Source organism: Cucurbita moschata, unplaced genomic scaffold (genome assembly GCF_002738365.1).
Source record: "Cucurbita moschata cultivar Rifu unplaced genomic scaffold, Cmos_1.0 Cmo_Scf00007, whole genome shotgun sequence".
Classification (NCBI taxonomy): Eukaryota; Viridiplantae; Streptophyta; class Magnoliopsida; order Cucurbitales; family Cucurbitaceae; genus Cucurbita; species Cucurbita moschata.
Window position 1 is genome coordinate 3,071,641 of NW_019268523.1, and position 14,492 is coordinate 3,086,132.

Below are 14,492 nucleotides of genomic sequence, written 5' to 3' on the forward strand. Positions count from 1 at the left end.
TGTACAAAAAAAAAAAAAAAAAAACAGGTCAAAAGCTGCCAACTAACTAACAGAACAGGCTCCAATAAAAAATTTGACTGATAACTTTATGGAAGCAGATAGATTTCCAGATATGTTAGAACAAACCTCAAGTTGATTAATACCGATTTGAGAATGTTTCATACATAATCATTTAGAAGAATGCCTTCTTCCTATTTACTTTTGTCTGTGTTTCTCAATGATATAACCCCCAAAAAATCCTTCAAACCAGTGTTGTTAAACTCGGTGAAAACAGCTTCAATGCCTCAAGATTAAACTCGTGAACTTGAGTTGATTAGCTTGGATCGTCCGTTTTAAAATATGAATCATGAGGAACAAAACGAAACAGACCAGTCCAATTCAAAGAAACACTAAAAAAATAGGGTATAGTTAAATATTTTATTAAACATCCATCTTATACTCTTTCAAACTCGCCAAAAGAAAAGAAAATTGGAAACTTCAAGGAAATTAGAGAAGAATAGCCCATCGCAAAAGTAAAGCATGGTGTGGAACAAGCTTACATGTAGGGTTTCTGGAAGAAAAGTTGCATAGGCATGCAATGCGACAAACCTAACTTAGAAGGAATAGAACTTTGATTTTTTTAAATGAAATGGCAAATAAATTGAAAAAAAAAAAAATAGAGCAAAGATCGAAGAAGGAAGGAGAAGCGTCTTAGAGCCAGAACACACGTGGGTAGATTGTTGGGTTGGAATTGGGGAGTGCAATTGTGCTGTGGCAAGAATGAATTTTCTTGGTTTTCATTTCCGATAAAACTTTCATACTTCAATTTCTAATAGACTATGGGGTTTGGTTTCCTTTCCTAATTTTTATTGTCTTCAAGTATTCTAATATATAAAAAACAATATTTAAATGTTCGTAATATAATAAAACTTATAATACACGATACACTAAATTTAAATTTCTATACACGTCAGAATCACAAGTTAAAACCCCTTCTTCTAACGATTAAAGTCTCTATCATGAAAAATGTTATCAAGATTTAATTGGGTTTTTTTTTTTATGTATGTACACTACTAAATTGATGAGGACTTTAATATGTTCATAAGCTACAAAGCAATCATTACATAGTAAAAACTGAAACTTCATTTTGATGAGATTCTTTGTGACTAAATTGTTACCAATTTGAAAGTACGATTTGGCCTCAGGTGAGGAAGCTTGGGAGGGGGCAAGGTTTAATGTCTCCTTTTGGGCATCACTTCATCAGTTCTTTGGTAATCCGGGGTTGACTTTGTTGGATTGGAAAGGATAGTTCCTCAAATTGAGAGGAAGATGAGAGTTTTTTTTTTTTTTTTTTTGAAAGCTGATAAAGGAAGGAAATTAACATTCCAAGCCCCAGGGGTTGAAGACCAGGAATTGGCAACTTGAGGAGGAAAATTGAAACTCATTCAGCTAAATGATGCAAGAAAATTCCCCCAAGAACCTCATGAATTGTGGCATAAGGAGGTGGCTAGCACTTATGGGAAGGGTGAGAATGGTAATACTGCAAATAAAAGGCAATATGGCGCTGCAAGAAATTTTTAATGGAAAATTTAAAAAAGTTGTTCATATACAAAAACTTGAGGTCATTGGTGTTGGTACTGATTGGAGGACTCCTTTTAAGGAATGATACTTGTGCAGGTAGCCAACTTTCGGAACTCCAATCCACTATTATTATAACTAGTAGTGGTATTTCAAAGCAACTGAACACAAAAACGTTCAATCCTCCAAACTTGGAAGAAAACTTTGCTGAATGTTCGCTGGAGATTGTGAAGTCCAAAAAACGGGAATGCTTTGTTGCAAATCACATTATCATGGAGTCTTTCTCGTCCCATGCAGTGACGGGATAGCATTAACATAGCAAACATAAGTTGGCAACCTAACCCATAAGAACAACTTGTTGTGTCCTTTGTACGAAGGTAGATGAGGGATAAACTAATCAGCTCGTGCCTTTATTTCATGCTTCCTATAGAAGACGAAGGAAACTTCTCTTTATAACGTTTGGTTGCTCATGAGTGTTTGATAAATGCTCCAAGGACAGGATGTTACAATTACTTTGTAGCGTGGAGCTCTAAAGCAACACTAAGCTTTTATGGATTAATGCCACTTAAAAAAAGAAATCTACATGGTGGGCAGAAAGAATGGATGATACTAAATTTCAATTCTCCCATTGGTTTGCGTTTCCCTTGTCAGCACATTTCATAACTCCTGTCCTATTGAAGTTCATTTATATCGGTGTCTTTTTTGTAAATTCTCACATTGAGGTTCACTTTGTATTCTCGTATTGTATACTGTAGATTTTACGAAAGGTGAATTATCTTTCTATGCACCTAAAGGGAGTATAAGTTTTATGATATTTCTCGTTTTTTAATTATCTTTCTATGCACCTAAAGGGAGTTTAAGTTTTATGGTATTTCTCGTTTTTTAAATAACAATTAGGAGTTCGTTTCTTGATAGAAACACAAAATAAGAATGGCTTACAGCCATTTCACTTTCACCAAATTACAGAAACATGATCAGTCACAAACATCGTATATGAAAATCTATCCAAACAACCAAACCTCGAGGCCTAACTTGCATGTCAGAAACTAATACCGGAAGACTAGACAATCTCTGAGACTCGCAATTCAAAATCCTAACTAGCCACCCTAATTCTCTATTTCAATTGGATTGCCTGAATGTGCATATACGGAAATCCCCAATAACGGGGAAAAAAAAACTTCGATTACCAACCATTTTAACCAATAAATTGAATATATACCAAGAAAATCGCAAAAGAAAAACCCTAATCGCACTCTAATTTATCGACAATCCAGTTAACAGAGCCAATTATGCAAAACATACCGTCCTCTCCATCGTCGTCCTCTTCATCGTCATCGCTATCGACCTCCGCCTCAATATCCAAAAACTGAGAACCGCTAGGCCTCTTGGCACGCCGCCGCCGACCACCGCCACCAAAATCTTCATCATCGTCATCCTCTTCTTCTTCCTCCTCGTCCTCATCCTCCTCCGCAGCGTCATCTATAAAATTTGATCTCCGCCGCTTCCTACTCGAACGATCTTCCTCTTCATCCTCGTCATCCAGAGGCTGTTCCATCTCCTCCTCATACTCTTCCTCATCGGCGTCAATGTCGTCGTCATCGTCGTCATCCCTGCGACGAGGCATGTCTAGAACCGAAATTCGGAAGTTCAGCTATGCCCTAAGCCAAGATACTCGAACAAGAAAAATGGTGTGAACTTGGGAACGTTGATAATTTTAGTATTTTTAACGTTTTAAGCCCACCGGCGTATCCGTCTACTTCTACTCGTCGTAGCAAAATCAATTTAAATTAATATAAATAAAAATTATTTAAAATAAATACTCAAAAATCGATTTTAATTAGTAAATAATTAAGTTTATTTATTATAATTTGTCTAAATTTTTTATAATATTTTCAAAATATTCATTCTTTCTATTAAACTTTAAATTTCATCCACTTTTAAAATAAATTTTATTTCAATCATAAAATTGTTTTATATTAAATTTTAAAATTAAAATTAAAATAAATTACCAACGGCAATAATATTTTAAATTTCAATTTAAAAATAGGGTTTATAACTCAATTTTACGGGTAATTTTAAAAAAATTATTATAAAAAAATAATCTAACAATCCAATTCAACCCCACCCTAATTTTAGATTTGGTATTTAGCCTCGTTGGTCACCAACTCGACTAACCTGGATTTTAAGGTTGATAAATAATAATAAATAAATAAATAAATAAATAAAAATCTCGGACCCAGCTCATGTATACTTCTAATATAAACGTTCATAACTTAATCACATCAATTTCGTAGGTAGTAAATTAAAAAAATATAATAATATTTTATTAAATAAGTCTTCGGTACATAAACACTATAAACACTCATGATAGGGTATATATTCCTTACAGTAACATTCACAGTCGAGTGTATAAATGTTGTATCCTAATAATGTATTAGATCAAGTATATACATCATGTGTATCGATGTTATTGTTTAGGACATGTGTTCGTTTAGGCATACTCAAAATTGATAGCTAATTTTGCAAATCTCTATTAATTTTTTCTTACTTAGCTCACGTGATGAATATATGAATCATCCACCGAAAATTGAATGCATTAAAATGAAGCCTTAACGTAATTTTTAATGATGTGTATATAAAAAAAAAATTTGTTTCAAAACAATTTTAGTAGGAATACATGACATTTATGAACTATAAGTAACGAATGGTCGAAATTGATATCGTTGGGTTAGTACAGCTCAAGGAGAAGATAAGCAGCTCGGTGTCACAATCGCACTTTTGATGATAGCGGACTTGCAATTGTGCGGCACTCACTTTCCAATGACAAGTGAGCTAAGCCAATTCGTTCTTGCGTCGCCTACGGCCAAGCGACGTATGCTCGAGCCTCTGGTCTCGGTTTTAAGAGAAGATTTTAGAAAAGAAGGGCAGAGAGAGATTTTCGAAAGAGACATTATATAAGCAAGCAAAATGATAAATAACAATGGCTCAAAGTTTATAAGGGAGAAGTTGACAACTAGTAGTGTCCCCTATAGTACATTCTACGACATTTTATGTTTGACAGACCTAGACATGATATTTCTGAAACGTCAAACTTCCTATAAATACAAGAGTAAAACATTAGAATATGAAAAGACATAAAGGGTTGAGTTTGTTGGACAACATGTCTTGGACGAGTATGACCGTGACACTTAGCTCCTTGAAGATCAGTTCGACTCTTCTCGAGTAAAATGTCTCAATTCCTACACAGTTTTGGTAAAGAATGTGTCTCGAGTCAGGAACTCGATCCCCAAAAAAGTAAGCGGTCTCCTTCCTCGTCTGATAGTAGAGGGTCGATTTTCAATTGTTAAATTGATTTTTCTAATGGGTTTAGACTTGTTCCTATAAACAATTCCTAATCAAAATTTTAAGATGGTTTTGGGTTTAATTTGGAAGATTTGAGGATATAATTGAATTTTTTATTTTTATTTATTTTTTTATTTTTTATTTTTTGATAATTTAAGAACACTTCAAAATTGATGAACTTCCGTCGCCATTAGAGGGGAGAGACCGTGAGAGTGAGGAAGACGAAGAATGGGAAGCGTGAACAACAAAGGGAGACAATTCGGAATTCACCATAATCCGCCGCTCTGCACTCGGTCGCATCAGATCGGCGCGTTGCTTCTAGTCTGCACCACCTTCTTCCTTACCCGTGCGGTCGATCGATTGCTCGCCCCATCCGCCGTTAAATTGTCCAATGGATTCTCTCAATCACACTACGCCGTCGAATCAAACGACGATGGATCCGTTTCGTGGCCGGACAGAGGGTACGGTTCCCATCTATCTCTCAAGATTTATGTCTACGACGAGAGCGAAATTCAGGGGCTCAAAGCTTTGATGTATGGGAGGGATGGGAAGATCACGGCTTCTGCTTGTTTAAAAGGCCAATGGGGCACTCAGGTATGCTTGCTTTGTAATTGTATTATCGACTTTTCTTGTTTCCATTTCTGAAATCGTGCTGTTCTCATTACTTTTTGTTTAGCGGCTGCTTACAATTACACTTCGTAAACTCGACCACGTTCATTCCATAAATGCGTACGTGCTTGATTTTGATTTGATTTTTCATAATTCTGAACACAGCAGAAGCTTGAGATTTGTCTATTACTTGTGGAAGTTGTCTCTTTATCATTTCGGTGTAATTGCTTTGTTTGGCTTCTGATTGGGGAAATGCACAGATTGCAAAATCTACCCTGAAGTGTGTACAAACTCTCAATTGGACATATTACCTTGAACATTAAGGATTATTGCAAGATTCTTAAGATTTTCTGGTCCAATGTCGTCCTGTTAATCCGTGCAAATTATGGAAAGATGTGAATCGAATTGTTTTTTCAGATTGAATGAGAGAATCCATCGAGGGTTGGAATTAGATTGATTGCCCTTTATAGGTTCCTCTTTGGGCTTCTAAAATTGTTTAACCTCCTAATTTTCAGATGTCTGGAGGCTTCAACCAGTCACCGTTTCTTCTCTTAATTTTTGTTCAATACCAACCCCTTCTATAGAGCTTCTCATTGACAATACGATTGGTTGCAGGTGAAAATTCACAGATTGCTTCAACAATCGAGATTTCGAACAAGAAAGAAAGAAGAAGCAGATTTTTTCTTTGTGCCAGCTTATGTTAAATGTGTTAGGATGCTTGGTGGTCTCAACGACAAGGAGATTAACGAGGCGTATATACAGGTGCAGTCCCCTCTTATTCTTGCTTGATATCGCGAGGTATAGGCTAAAACAATTTTATTATCATAGCAACGTTTCGTGTTCTTCTGGGTATAGAAAAGACTAATCACATGAACTTTCCCACCTTTTAGGTTATAAGTCAAATGCCATATTTCAGGCTCTCAGGGGGTCGTGACCACATATTTGTTTTCCCAAGGTATAATAAGGTTTCTATTCTTGTAGTTTCTGTTCAGTTTTGATGGTCTGTTCAAATTTCTCATTGAACAAGCGTAGGATAATCTTTAGGTTATCCCTCCAACTTTCATTACTTATACTCTCCCAATTGCAGTGGTGCAGGAGCTCACTTGTTTAAATCTTGGGCGACTTACATAAATCGTTCCATAATTCTTACTCCAGAGGTATATAAGATATCGTTGTGCTGCAGATACTTATTTTTTACCAGATGCATTATGAACTTAACATTGCATAATTGTTCCTCAGTTCCTATTTGGGCAAGAAAAAGTCGATAGTTTTTTGGCCAATAAACTAATTATATTTGTGGTACCGTTGCGCTAACAATGTCAACGCTCTAGTTTGTTCGCCTTTCTTGACTCGTCTTGTAATTTCTTGAGAATAATAACAATAAAATCTTTTTCTGTGTTAGCACAGGGGGATCGGACAGATAAAAAAGACACGAGTGCTTTCAATACATGGAAAGATATCATCATTCCTGGCAATGTTGATGATGGGATGACTTCCCATGGAGCTAAAATAGTCCAGCCTTTGCCTTTATCTAAAAGGAAGTACTTGGCAAATTATTTAGGACGCGATCAAGGAAAAGTCGGTCGTCTAAAGTTGATTGAACTTGCAAAACAATTTGCTGATAAGGTATGCTGTTTTCTTTAGCCTCTGTCATTCTCTGAATGAAGCCTACAAATATGGTGATAAGAAAACTTCTATTTCTTGTCATCTAATATTGAGAAACATATATATAAGAAATGGATATGATATCCCAAACAGTTGGAATCTCCAGTTTTGAAGTTCAGTGGTCCTGACAAATTGGGAAAGTTGGAGTATTTTGAGCACCTGCGAAACGCTAAGTTCTGTCTTGCTCCTCGTGGAGAGTCATCTTGGACACTTCGTTTTTACGAGTCATTTTTCGTGGTATGTATGTCTCTCCACACTCGGATTAAGCTACAAGAGGGTTCGGTAATCAGGATAATTATCATTCTCTGTTTTCACAGGAGTGTGTACCAGTTTTACTATCGGATCAGGTCGAATTGCCTTTCCAGAATGTAATTGACTACTCCCAGATCTCAATTAAATGGCCATCAAGCGAAATAGGCCCTCAACTGTTGGAGTACCTGGAGTCAATTCCAGGTCAATTCACTCACCAGTTACATCTTAGCCCACATGACATTGTCTTAAACCTTATGCCCCAACCCTTGCTCTCTCTTTTGCTCTTGCAGATGCAGCCATAGACAAGATGATAGCACGAGGCAGACGAGTTCGGTGCCTATGGATTTACGCCGCAGATTCAGAACCATGCTCTACCATGCAGGGAATTCTATGGGAACTTCAGAGAAAAGTCAGACAGTTTCACCAATCAACCGAAACATTTTGGTTGCACAATGGATCTTTTGTAAATAGACAACTGGTTGAATTCTCAAATTGGAGGCCCCCTATGCCCTTGCCTTGACATTACACAACACCCGATGGCATCCTTTATGCATGCCTTTGCTCTTTTTGCCCATTACCATTGTCTGAAAGTTTGTATTTCATATGTTAGATTGTAAAGAGATGCTCTATAACGTTCAGAGAAAGCTTATATTGCAAGATGAATAGTTAATGTAATTCTACACATGTTCGTAGCAGTTCGATAATTACCAAATAGTGAGTCGAGGCATAATTGATATATATTATTAGCTTAACGAGTCTTCGAGTAAAGGTATATTACAAATTTCCTGAGGACATCCTACGCCAACCCATTTGCATAGGCATTACTATATTCTCCAATCAAATCTTGAAGAGATGAAAAACTGGCATATTATCTCGTGACATTCTGTTCCCCTGTTCATGTAAAACAGAGCAGACAAGAACAAAAAACAGAGCATTCCGACAAGACAAGCAGAGATCATAACTCAAAATCAAGCCTTTTCTGCCTAGGAACCCGTGCCATTATGGATATTTTTCAATCTAAATCTTTCCCCTGGAATTCAAACGCAGCCACCCAATTCCTGTAGCTTTTTCATCCTGTCCTGGAACAAGATTCCACTCTGTTCCAAAACAGAGCACCGCGATTTATTAGTATACAAAAAAACAGAGACGGTTCCTTTCAATTGTCTTTTACTGCAAACCAACCCATTTGGAAAGGTTTAGAACAAAAAGAAGGCGTTGGGGAATTGAGTTGAAGACACCGAAAGTGGATATCATCATGGAGAAGGCCAATTTGTTGTTCTCTGCTATCAATAATTTTGGGAATTTGTTCATTAATTGTAGGCATGTGTGGTTTCCTTTTCCATAAGAAACCTCGAAAGAAAATTAATAACACTGTCTTCATTATTTGGGGCTGCTGTTCTTCAATTAATGCATACTTAACCTGTCTCTTAGGTCACTCACCTTTGATTAATGGCACTCAATGAAGCTAATGGAGGGAATGTTATAAATACTGATTAAATGGAAATGGATATCATCTACAACATATACTTGGGTTCATATGATTTGATGTTAAGAAGCTCGTCACTATTGCATTAGATAAAGTCCACCTCTACCGATAGCTCAGCCTGTTATTCTTAGAGTAACTTTTATCTATTGAGCAACGACCCTTTCATTCGACACTGTCGAATTATTAAGACGTGGGTCTTGCAGTCAAGCTCCCGACCAATCTCCATTTGGCCCGAAGAAACCTTTGCACGTGCAACGACTTAGATCCACCCCTAGCAGATATTGTCTTCTTTGGACTTTCTCTTTCGGGCTTCCCCTCAAGGCTTTAAAACCCGTCAGCTAGGGGAAAGTTTGTTCCACCCCCTTCGGTGTAACGACCTAAATGGTGGTTTGTTCTCTTCCCCAACCAATCTGAGACATCACAATCCACCCCCTTCAGGGCCCAGAGTCTTCGCTACACTCTTTCCTTCCTCTAATCGATGTGGGACCGCCTCCAAATCCACCCCCTTTAGAGCCCAACATCCTCACTGGTACACCGCCTCGTGTCTACCTCCTTTGGGGAACAGCGAGAAGGCTGGCACATCGTCCGATGTCTAACTCTGATACCATTTGTAACGACCCAAATCCACCGCTAGCAGATATTGTCCTCTTTGGACTTTCCCTTTCGGGCTTCCCCTCAAGGCTTTAAAACGCGTCAACTAGGGGAAAGTTTGTTCCACCCCCCTTTGGTGTAACGACCTAAATGGTGGTTTGTTCTCTTCCTCAACCAATCTGAGACATCACAATCCACCCCCCTTCAGGGCCCAGAGTCCTCTCTACACTCTTTCCTTCCTCTAATCGATGTGTAACCGCCTCCAAATCCACCCCTTTTGGAGCCCAACATCCTCACTGGCACACCGCCTCGTGTCTACCCCTTGGAGAACAGTGAGAAGGCTGGCACATCGTCCGATGTCTAACTCTGATACCATTTGTAACGACCCAAATCCATCGCCAGCAGATATTGTCCTCTTTGGACTTTCCCTTTCGGGCTTCCCCTCAAGGCTTTTAAAACGCGTCAGCTAGGGAAAAGTTTCCACACACTCATATAAATGGTGGTTAGTTCTCCTCCCCAACCAATATAAGACATCACAGCACGCCTCCATTACCTTTTGGGAGGCCTACACCCCATAAAAGCTATCTAGCTCTTCCAGGGTGGTATCTCACTGATGGCTCAGATCCTCCGGAACAGTGAAGAAAGAACCCTCGTAGTTGGTGTAATAGTTTTCGATTTTGAAAGCAGTCAAAGACGTTACGTGTCGCATTTCGACAACTCGAAGGTACGAAAAGCATAGAAGTGGGCAATGAATTTGATCCACAAATGCAAGCATAGCACTACTAGAACATTAATGGAGGAGGTTTCTTTATGTGGACAAACTCAGTTTGTGATCTCTAAGCTTCCAAAAGAGTCCTGTCTGCTAGGGCAGAGTTGCCTGCCTTTCAAAAAGCCTCACTCATATATATCCCACTTCATCACTTTGATAGCTCCATCTTCTTCATAACTCTGCTCCCTTTGTCAACCATCCCATATTCATATCAACTTATAATACCACAGCCCCCACGTTCGGTGAGCCACCTTATGCTAGTTGCACCCGAAAAATTTGACTCAACCGTTCTGATTAAGCTGTTTTCATTAAATTCAAAGATGACAACCGATTTAGTTTGATAATAATGTTTCGAGATTCGAATGTAATTACTATTAACCTACTTCACGAAGCAGGCTTCAAGAAATTATGAGCTTTTGTTATCGATACCGAATGTTAAGTGCGTACACAAGTTGAGTCAGAGAAATCTTTCCGACCCACTTGAAATTTCCAAAGTTCACAACCCAACTCTCTATTTTCGAGTCATCTCAGTTATTAAATGACTGTACACAAGTTGAGTCAGAGAAATCTTTCCGACCCACTTGAAATTTCCAAAGTTCACAACCCAACCCTCTATTTTCGAGTCATCTCAGTTATTAAATGACTGTACACAAGTTGAGTCAGAGAAATCTTTCCGACCCACTTGAAATTTCCAAAGTTCACAACCCAACCCTCTATTTTCGAGTCATCTCAGTTATTAAATGACTGTACACAAGTTGAGTCAGAGAAATCTTTCCGACCCACTTGAAATTTCCAAAGTTCATAACCCAACCCTCTATTTTCGAGCCATTTCAGTTATTAAATGACTGTAATCGAAAGATAAATTTATAGGTATGAGCTTACTACCTTATGGATTACTCACAGCATTTTTTTCTGACCCTTTTTTAGGGCTTGCTACTAAACGAAAATGACTTATAGTATAACGCTCTTATTCATCAGACAAGAGCAATCTCGCGTGTCTTGGGTTTGATCCGATCAACCAGTCATAAGTCATGACACATCATTAATATCACTATTAAATGTCAAATATTCTTAATTTTCGTAATAATCTTAAAAATACAGTATGGTTCGGTTAAGTTGTAACTCTATTTTTGAATTCGTTGGGTTGGACGATTCAAATGTCAACCTGCAAATCGACCCAAATTAGAAAAATTGGGTTAGACAATGATTCTCGAGTTTTTTGAACACTCCGACTCTACTCCGACCAAATTTTCAAACTTTGATTGATATCGACATCCAACCTAGCGAGAGTTTTGAGAAGTGGAGAAGAGAGTGGTAGAAGCTTAGATTTGTGTATGAAAGAATAGACATGAACCTAATGGCACATGCTACAATGAAAGAGACGATGAACGGTCGTGTAGTCATTCATTCAACTTCCAATCCCACTAATTCCAACTCTCAAAAAGCCAAGCCGCAAATTCTACAACATCTCATAACTTGTTCTTTTCTTATTGGCAACCCCCAAAAGCTGCACCAAATTGCCCTTTCCCCACTATAATACGACCCCCGTTAGGATCTTAAGTGAGTCTTCAAGGAGGGTAGATATTGGGCACTGTGCCAGCAAAGAAGCTAAGCCCAAGAACAATTGTTAGATCCCACGAGTTCCAGCAAAAACGTTGTGCCTCGAAGGGTGTGAATTATGAGACCCCATTTATGGGGCTGTGGAAATTTCTAGGTGTAGATTATGTGACCCCATTTCTCCCGTGTTATTTCTTATGAGACCCCATTTAGACCCCATTTAGACCCCATTTCCTAGGTGTGGGTTATGAGACCCCATTTTTGAGGGTGTGGATTATGAGACACGGGTGGATTATGAGACCCCACTTTCAGTTAGAGAGAGAAACAACAGTTAGTCAGAAAGCTGTGTCCACAAGAGAGTGGATTATGAGATTTCACGTCAGTTGGATGGAATAATGACAATATCTATCAGCTAATTATTAATATATTAATTAAAGCTCAAATTTATGAGACGTGTTTTAAATTAATTTACTTTAAATAGGTTTACTCAATTAAGAAAAGTTGGACAAAGTCGGCAAACTTATTTTCTAAACACTTATCTTGAATTTGAATATTTTTCCGTTCAAATTGTCTATATATGAAATAAATGGATATTTTTGTAATTTTATACCGAAAATATTAAATTACATTAAACAAAAAATAAAATATTATCGTACTATGAGTTTGTGATTATATTTATAATTATTTCACAATCGAGAAATTACAAAACAAAAAACAAGAGAGTTATGCTTTTTATATAAAATATAAAATATTACTACCTCTATTAATTATTTTATAAATAAATAATTAACTCATAAATAAAATAATATATTTATAATGACACGTCAAATATTAATTAGAAAAAAAAATGTAATACAATTCTATTATAAGTTTTGTTCTCAAATTTAATATTGTATGAATCTTGATTTTATTAAAAGTAGTAATATTTTTTTTTTAGATTTTTACCACTTTTTGTTAAATTACAAATTTGCTCATAAAATTTCAATTTTGTAATAAATGACGTATTTAAAACATTTTAAAATTAATTAATCTATTAAATATAGAATTTAATTTGAAATATATACAAATATTAAAATTTATAGTTTTTTTTATTATTGGAGTATTTGAGGGTAATGTTACCCATGGTAAAAAGTAGATTTATTGACAAGAAAATTACAGTAAAAATTTAGCCGTAAATAGGAAGTGGGCCCCACAGGCACAAATTCCTACGTCTGCCCACGTTACCCTTACCACTGTCATTTGCAGCTGCATCACTGAAAAAATAAATTTCGGTGACGTAAACGTCGGAAAATGATAAAAAAAAAAAAATTATATTTTTATTTTTCTTAATAATACCATTAAAATTCTTCCACTGCTTCACATGAAATAATAATTAAAAAAAAAAACATATTTTATGCATTTTCTTTAAATTATTTTTTAAAACTAATATCCATAAATAAATATATTTGCATGGGAATCAGCTATCTTTGTTATTTAGTTATACTTAAAAATTAAGCAACTATTTTCTTTTTGTAATTAAAAATAAATAAAATAATAAATTCAACTAACACAAAGTACAAAATATTTATATGTCTGATTGTTGGGATATAATATTCCAATCTTACGCTCTCTTCTCAAATACAAGTTGAGTGTTATTGACCTACACTCTCTATTTTTACTATTGGGAAGACAAAAATGTTACTGACCTATACTAGTAAAGACAACTTAGATGTTATTGACCTACACTCGTAAAGACAAGTTGGATGTGATTAACATACACTCTCCAACTTGAGGGAGAGTGTTGAGATATAATATTTTGAGTATATATTACTTATGGAATATATCTTAGATATTATATCTTAATATTCTTGGTTTATGATTTGATTTAGAGTATATTTTATTTTTTTCTCCATATTTAGTTAGTTTATATATTTTTTATTGGTAGGTATTACTTGCTAGCTTGTATCCTATATGAATATTAGACAACGCACATTCGATTCCAATTCTATTTCTATTCTCATTTTTAACACTGATTTAATATATCATTGATATACTTGATTATAAATACCTGTTGTGTTTAAATTATACTATTTACTTGAAATAACACCGTCTTTAAAATTTGATATGAATGATGATATATAGATTGAGATTATTTTTAACTTTTAATTTTAAATTAAAACTTTGGGTAAACTATCTAAAATTTAAAATATATATATGAAAAAATGGTCCTTCTTGAATTAAAGGATAAAAAGACATTGAGTAATTTGGAGAATGATTATGAGTTTATAATTAAGGAATACACTCTTTATTGATATAAGGGTTGAGAATGGTACTGGTGAAATTTTAGAAAAATAAAAATAAAGAAAATTATTAAAAATTTCCAACTATTCATTTATTTATTTTATTTTTCAAATTCATTAAAAATAAAAACTGTAAATATTGAAAATAAAATATTAATATTTATTTGCATAATACATCCAAGTGTTCCGAATCCACATTGATTGCAGAACGAGTTTTGAGACAGAAGTAGCCGCATCTCGCTCGAGAAGCAAATGGATAAGATTAAAACTAATTACCCCACCGGATTAATTTTCTTTTTTACCTTCGATTTTAATTGTAATGTTCAACAGTAAAACCCTGCGGTTATTACCCCCTTGTTCTCACTCTATATAAACTCCTCCCCCT

General features: G+C 35.8%; 2 protein-coding genes across 5 annotated transcripts in view; one reads left to right on the forward strand and one right to left on the reverse strand.

Annotated features, from left to right (window-relative positions):
• LOC111445423 (putative transcription elongation factor SPT5 homolog 1) overlaps positions 1 to 3,275 on the reverse strand; it is an 11,556-nt gene extending 8,281 nt beyond the window's left edge. For 3 of the 4 annotated variants that reach the window (XR_002710854.1, XM_023083784.1, XM_023083783.1), the window contains exon 1: positions 2,860 to 3,275. Coding sequence is in view for 3 of the 4 variants with exons in the window: in XM_023083784.1 (XP_022939552.1) it covers positions 2,860 to 3,181 (322 nt within the window). In the remaining variant the exon portion in view is untranslated. The remainder of the gene's footprint in view (positions 1 to 2,859) is intronic. The other variant, XM_023083781.1, reaches the window with a different exon arrangement.
• A 1,764-nt stretch (positions 3,276 to 5,039) lies between these two features.
• LOC111445653 (probable glucuronosyltransferase Os04g0398600) lies at positions 5,040 to 8,120 on the forward strand. The gene is made up of 8 exons (XM_023084167.1): positions 5,040 to 5,493; positions 6,124 to 6,270; positions 6,399 to 6,463; positions 6,596 to 6,665; positions 6,916 to 7,134; positions 7,267 to 7,410; positions 7,491 to 7,626; positions 7,716 to 8,120. Exons 1-8 carry the CDS (start codon positions 5,128 to 5,130, stop codon positions 7,943 to 7,945), a joined length of 1,377 nt encoding a protein of 458 aa, XP_022939935.1. The 5' UTR covers positions 5,040 to 5,127; the 3' UTR covers positions 7,946 to 8,120.
• The last annotated feature ends 6,372 nt before the right edge of the window (positions 8,121 to 14,492 follow it).

Coding starts and splice junctions, on each gene's coding strand:
- LOC111445653 (XM_023084167.1), top strand. CDS start 5,128: ATGGGAAGCGTGAACAACAAAGGGAGACAATTCGGAATTCACCATAAT. Junction 6,464..6,595: donor CACATATTTGTTTTCCCAAG/GTATAATAAGGT, acceptor TCCCAATTGCAG/TGGTGCAGGAGCTCACTTGT. Junction 7,627..7,715: donor GTACCTGGAGTCAATTCCAG/GTCAATTCACTC, acceptor TTGCTCTTGCAG/ATGCAGCCATAGACAAGATG.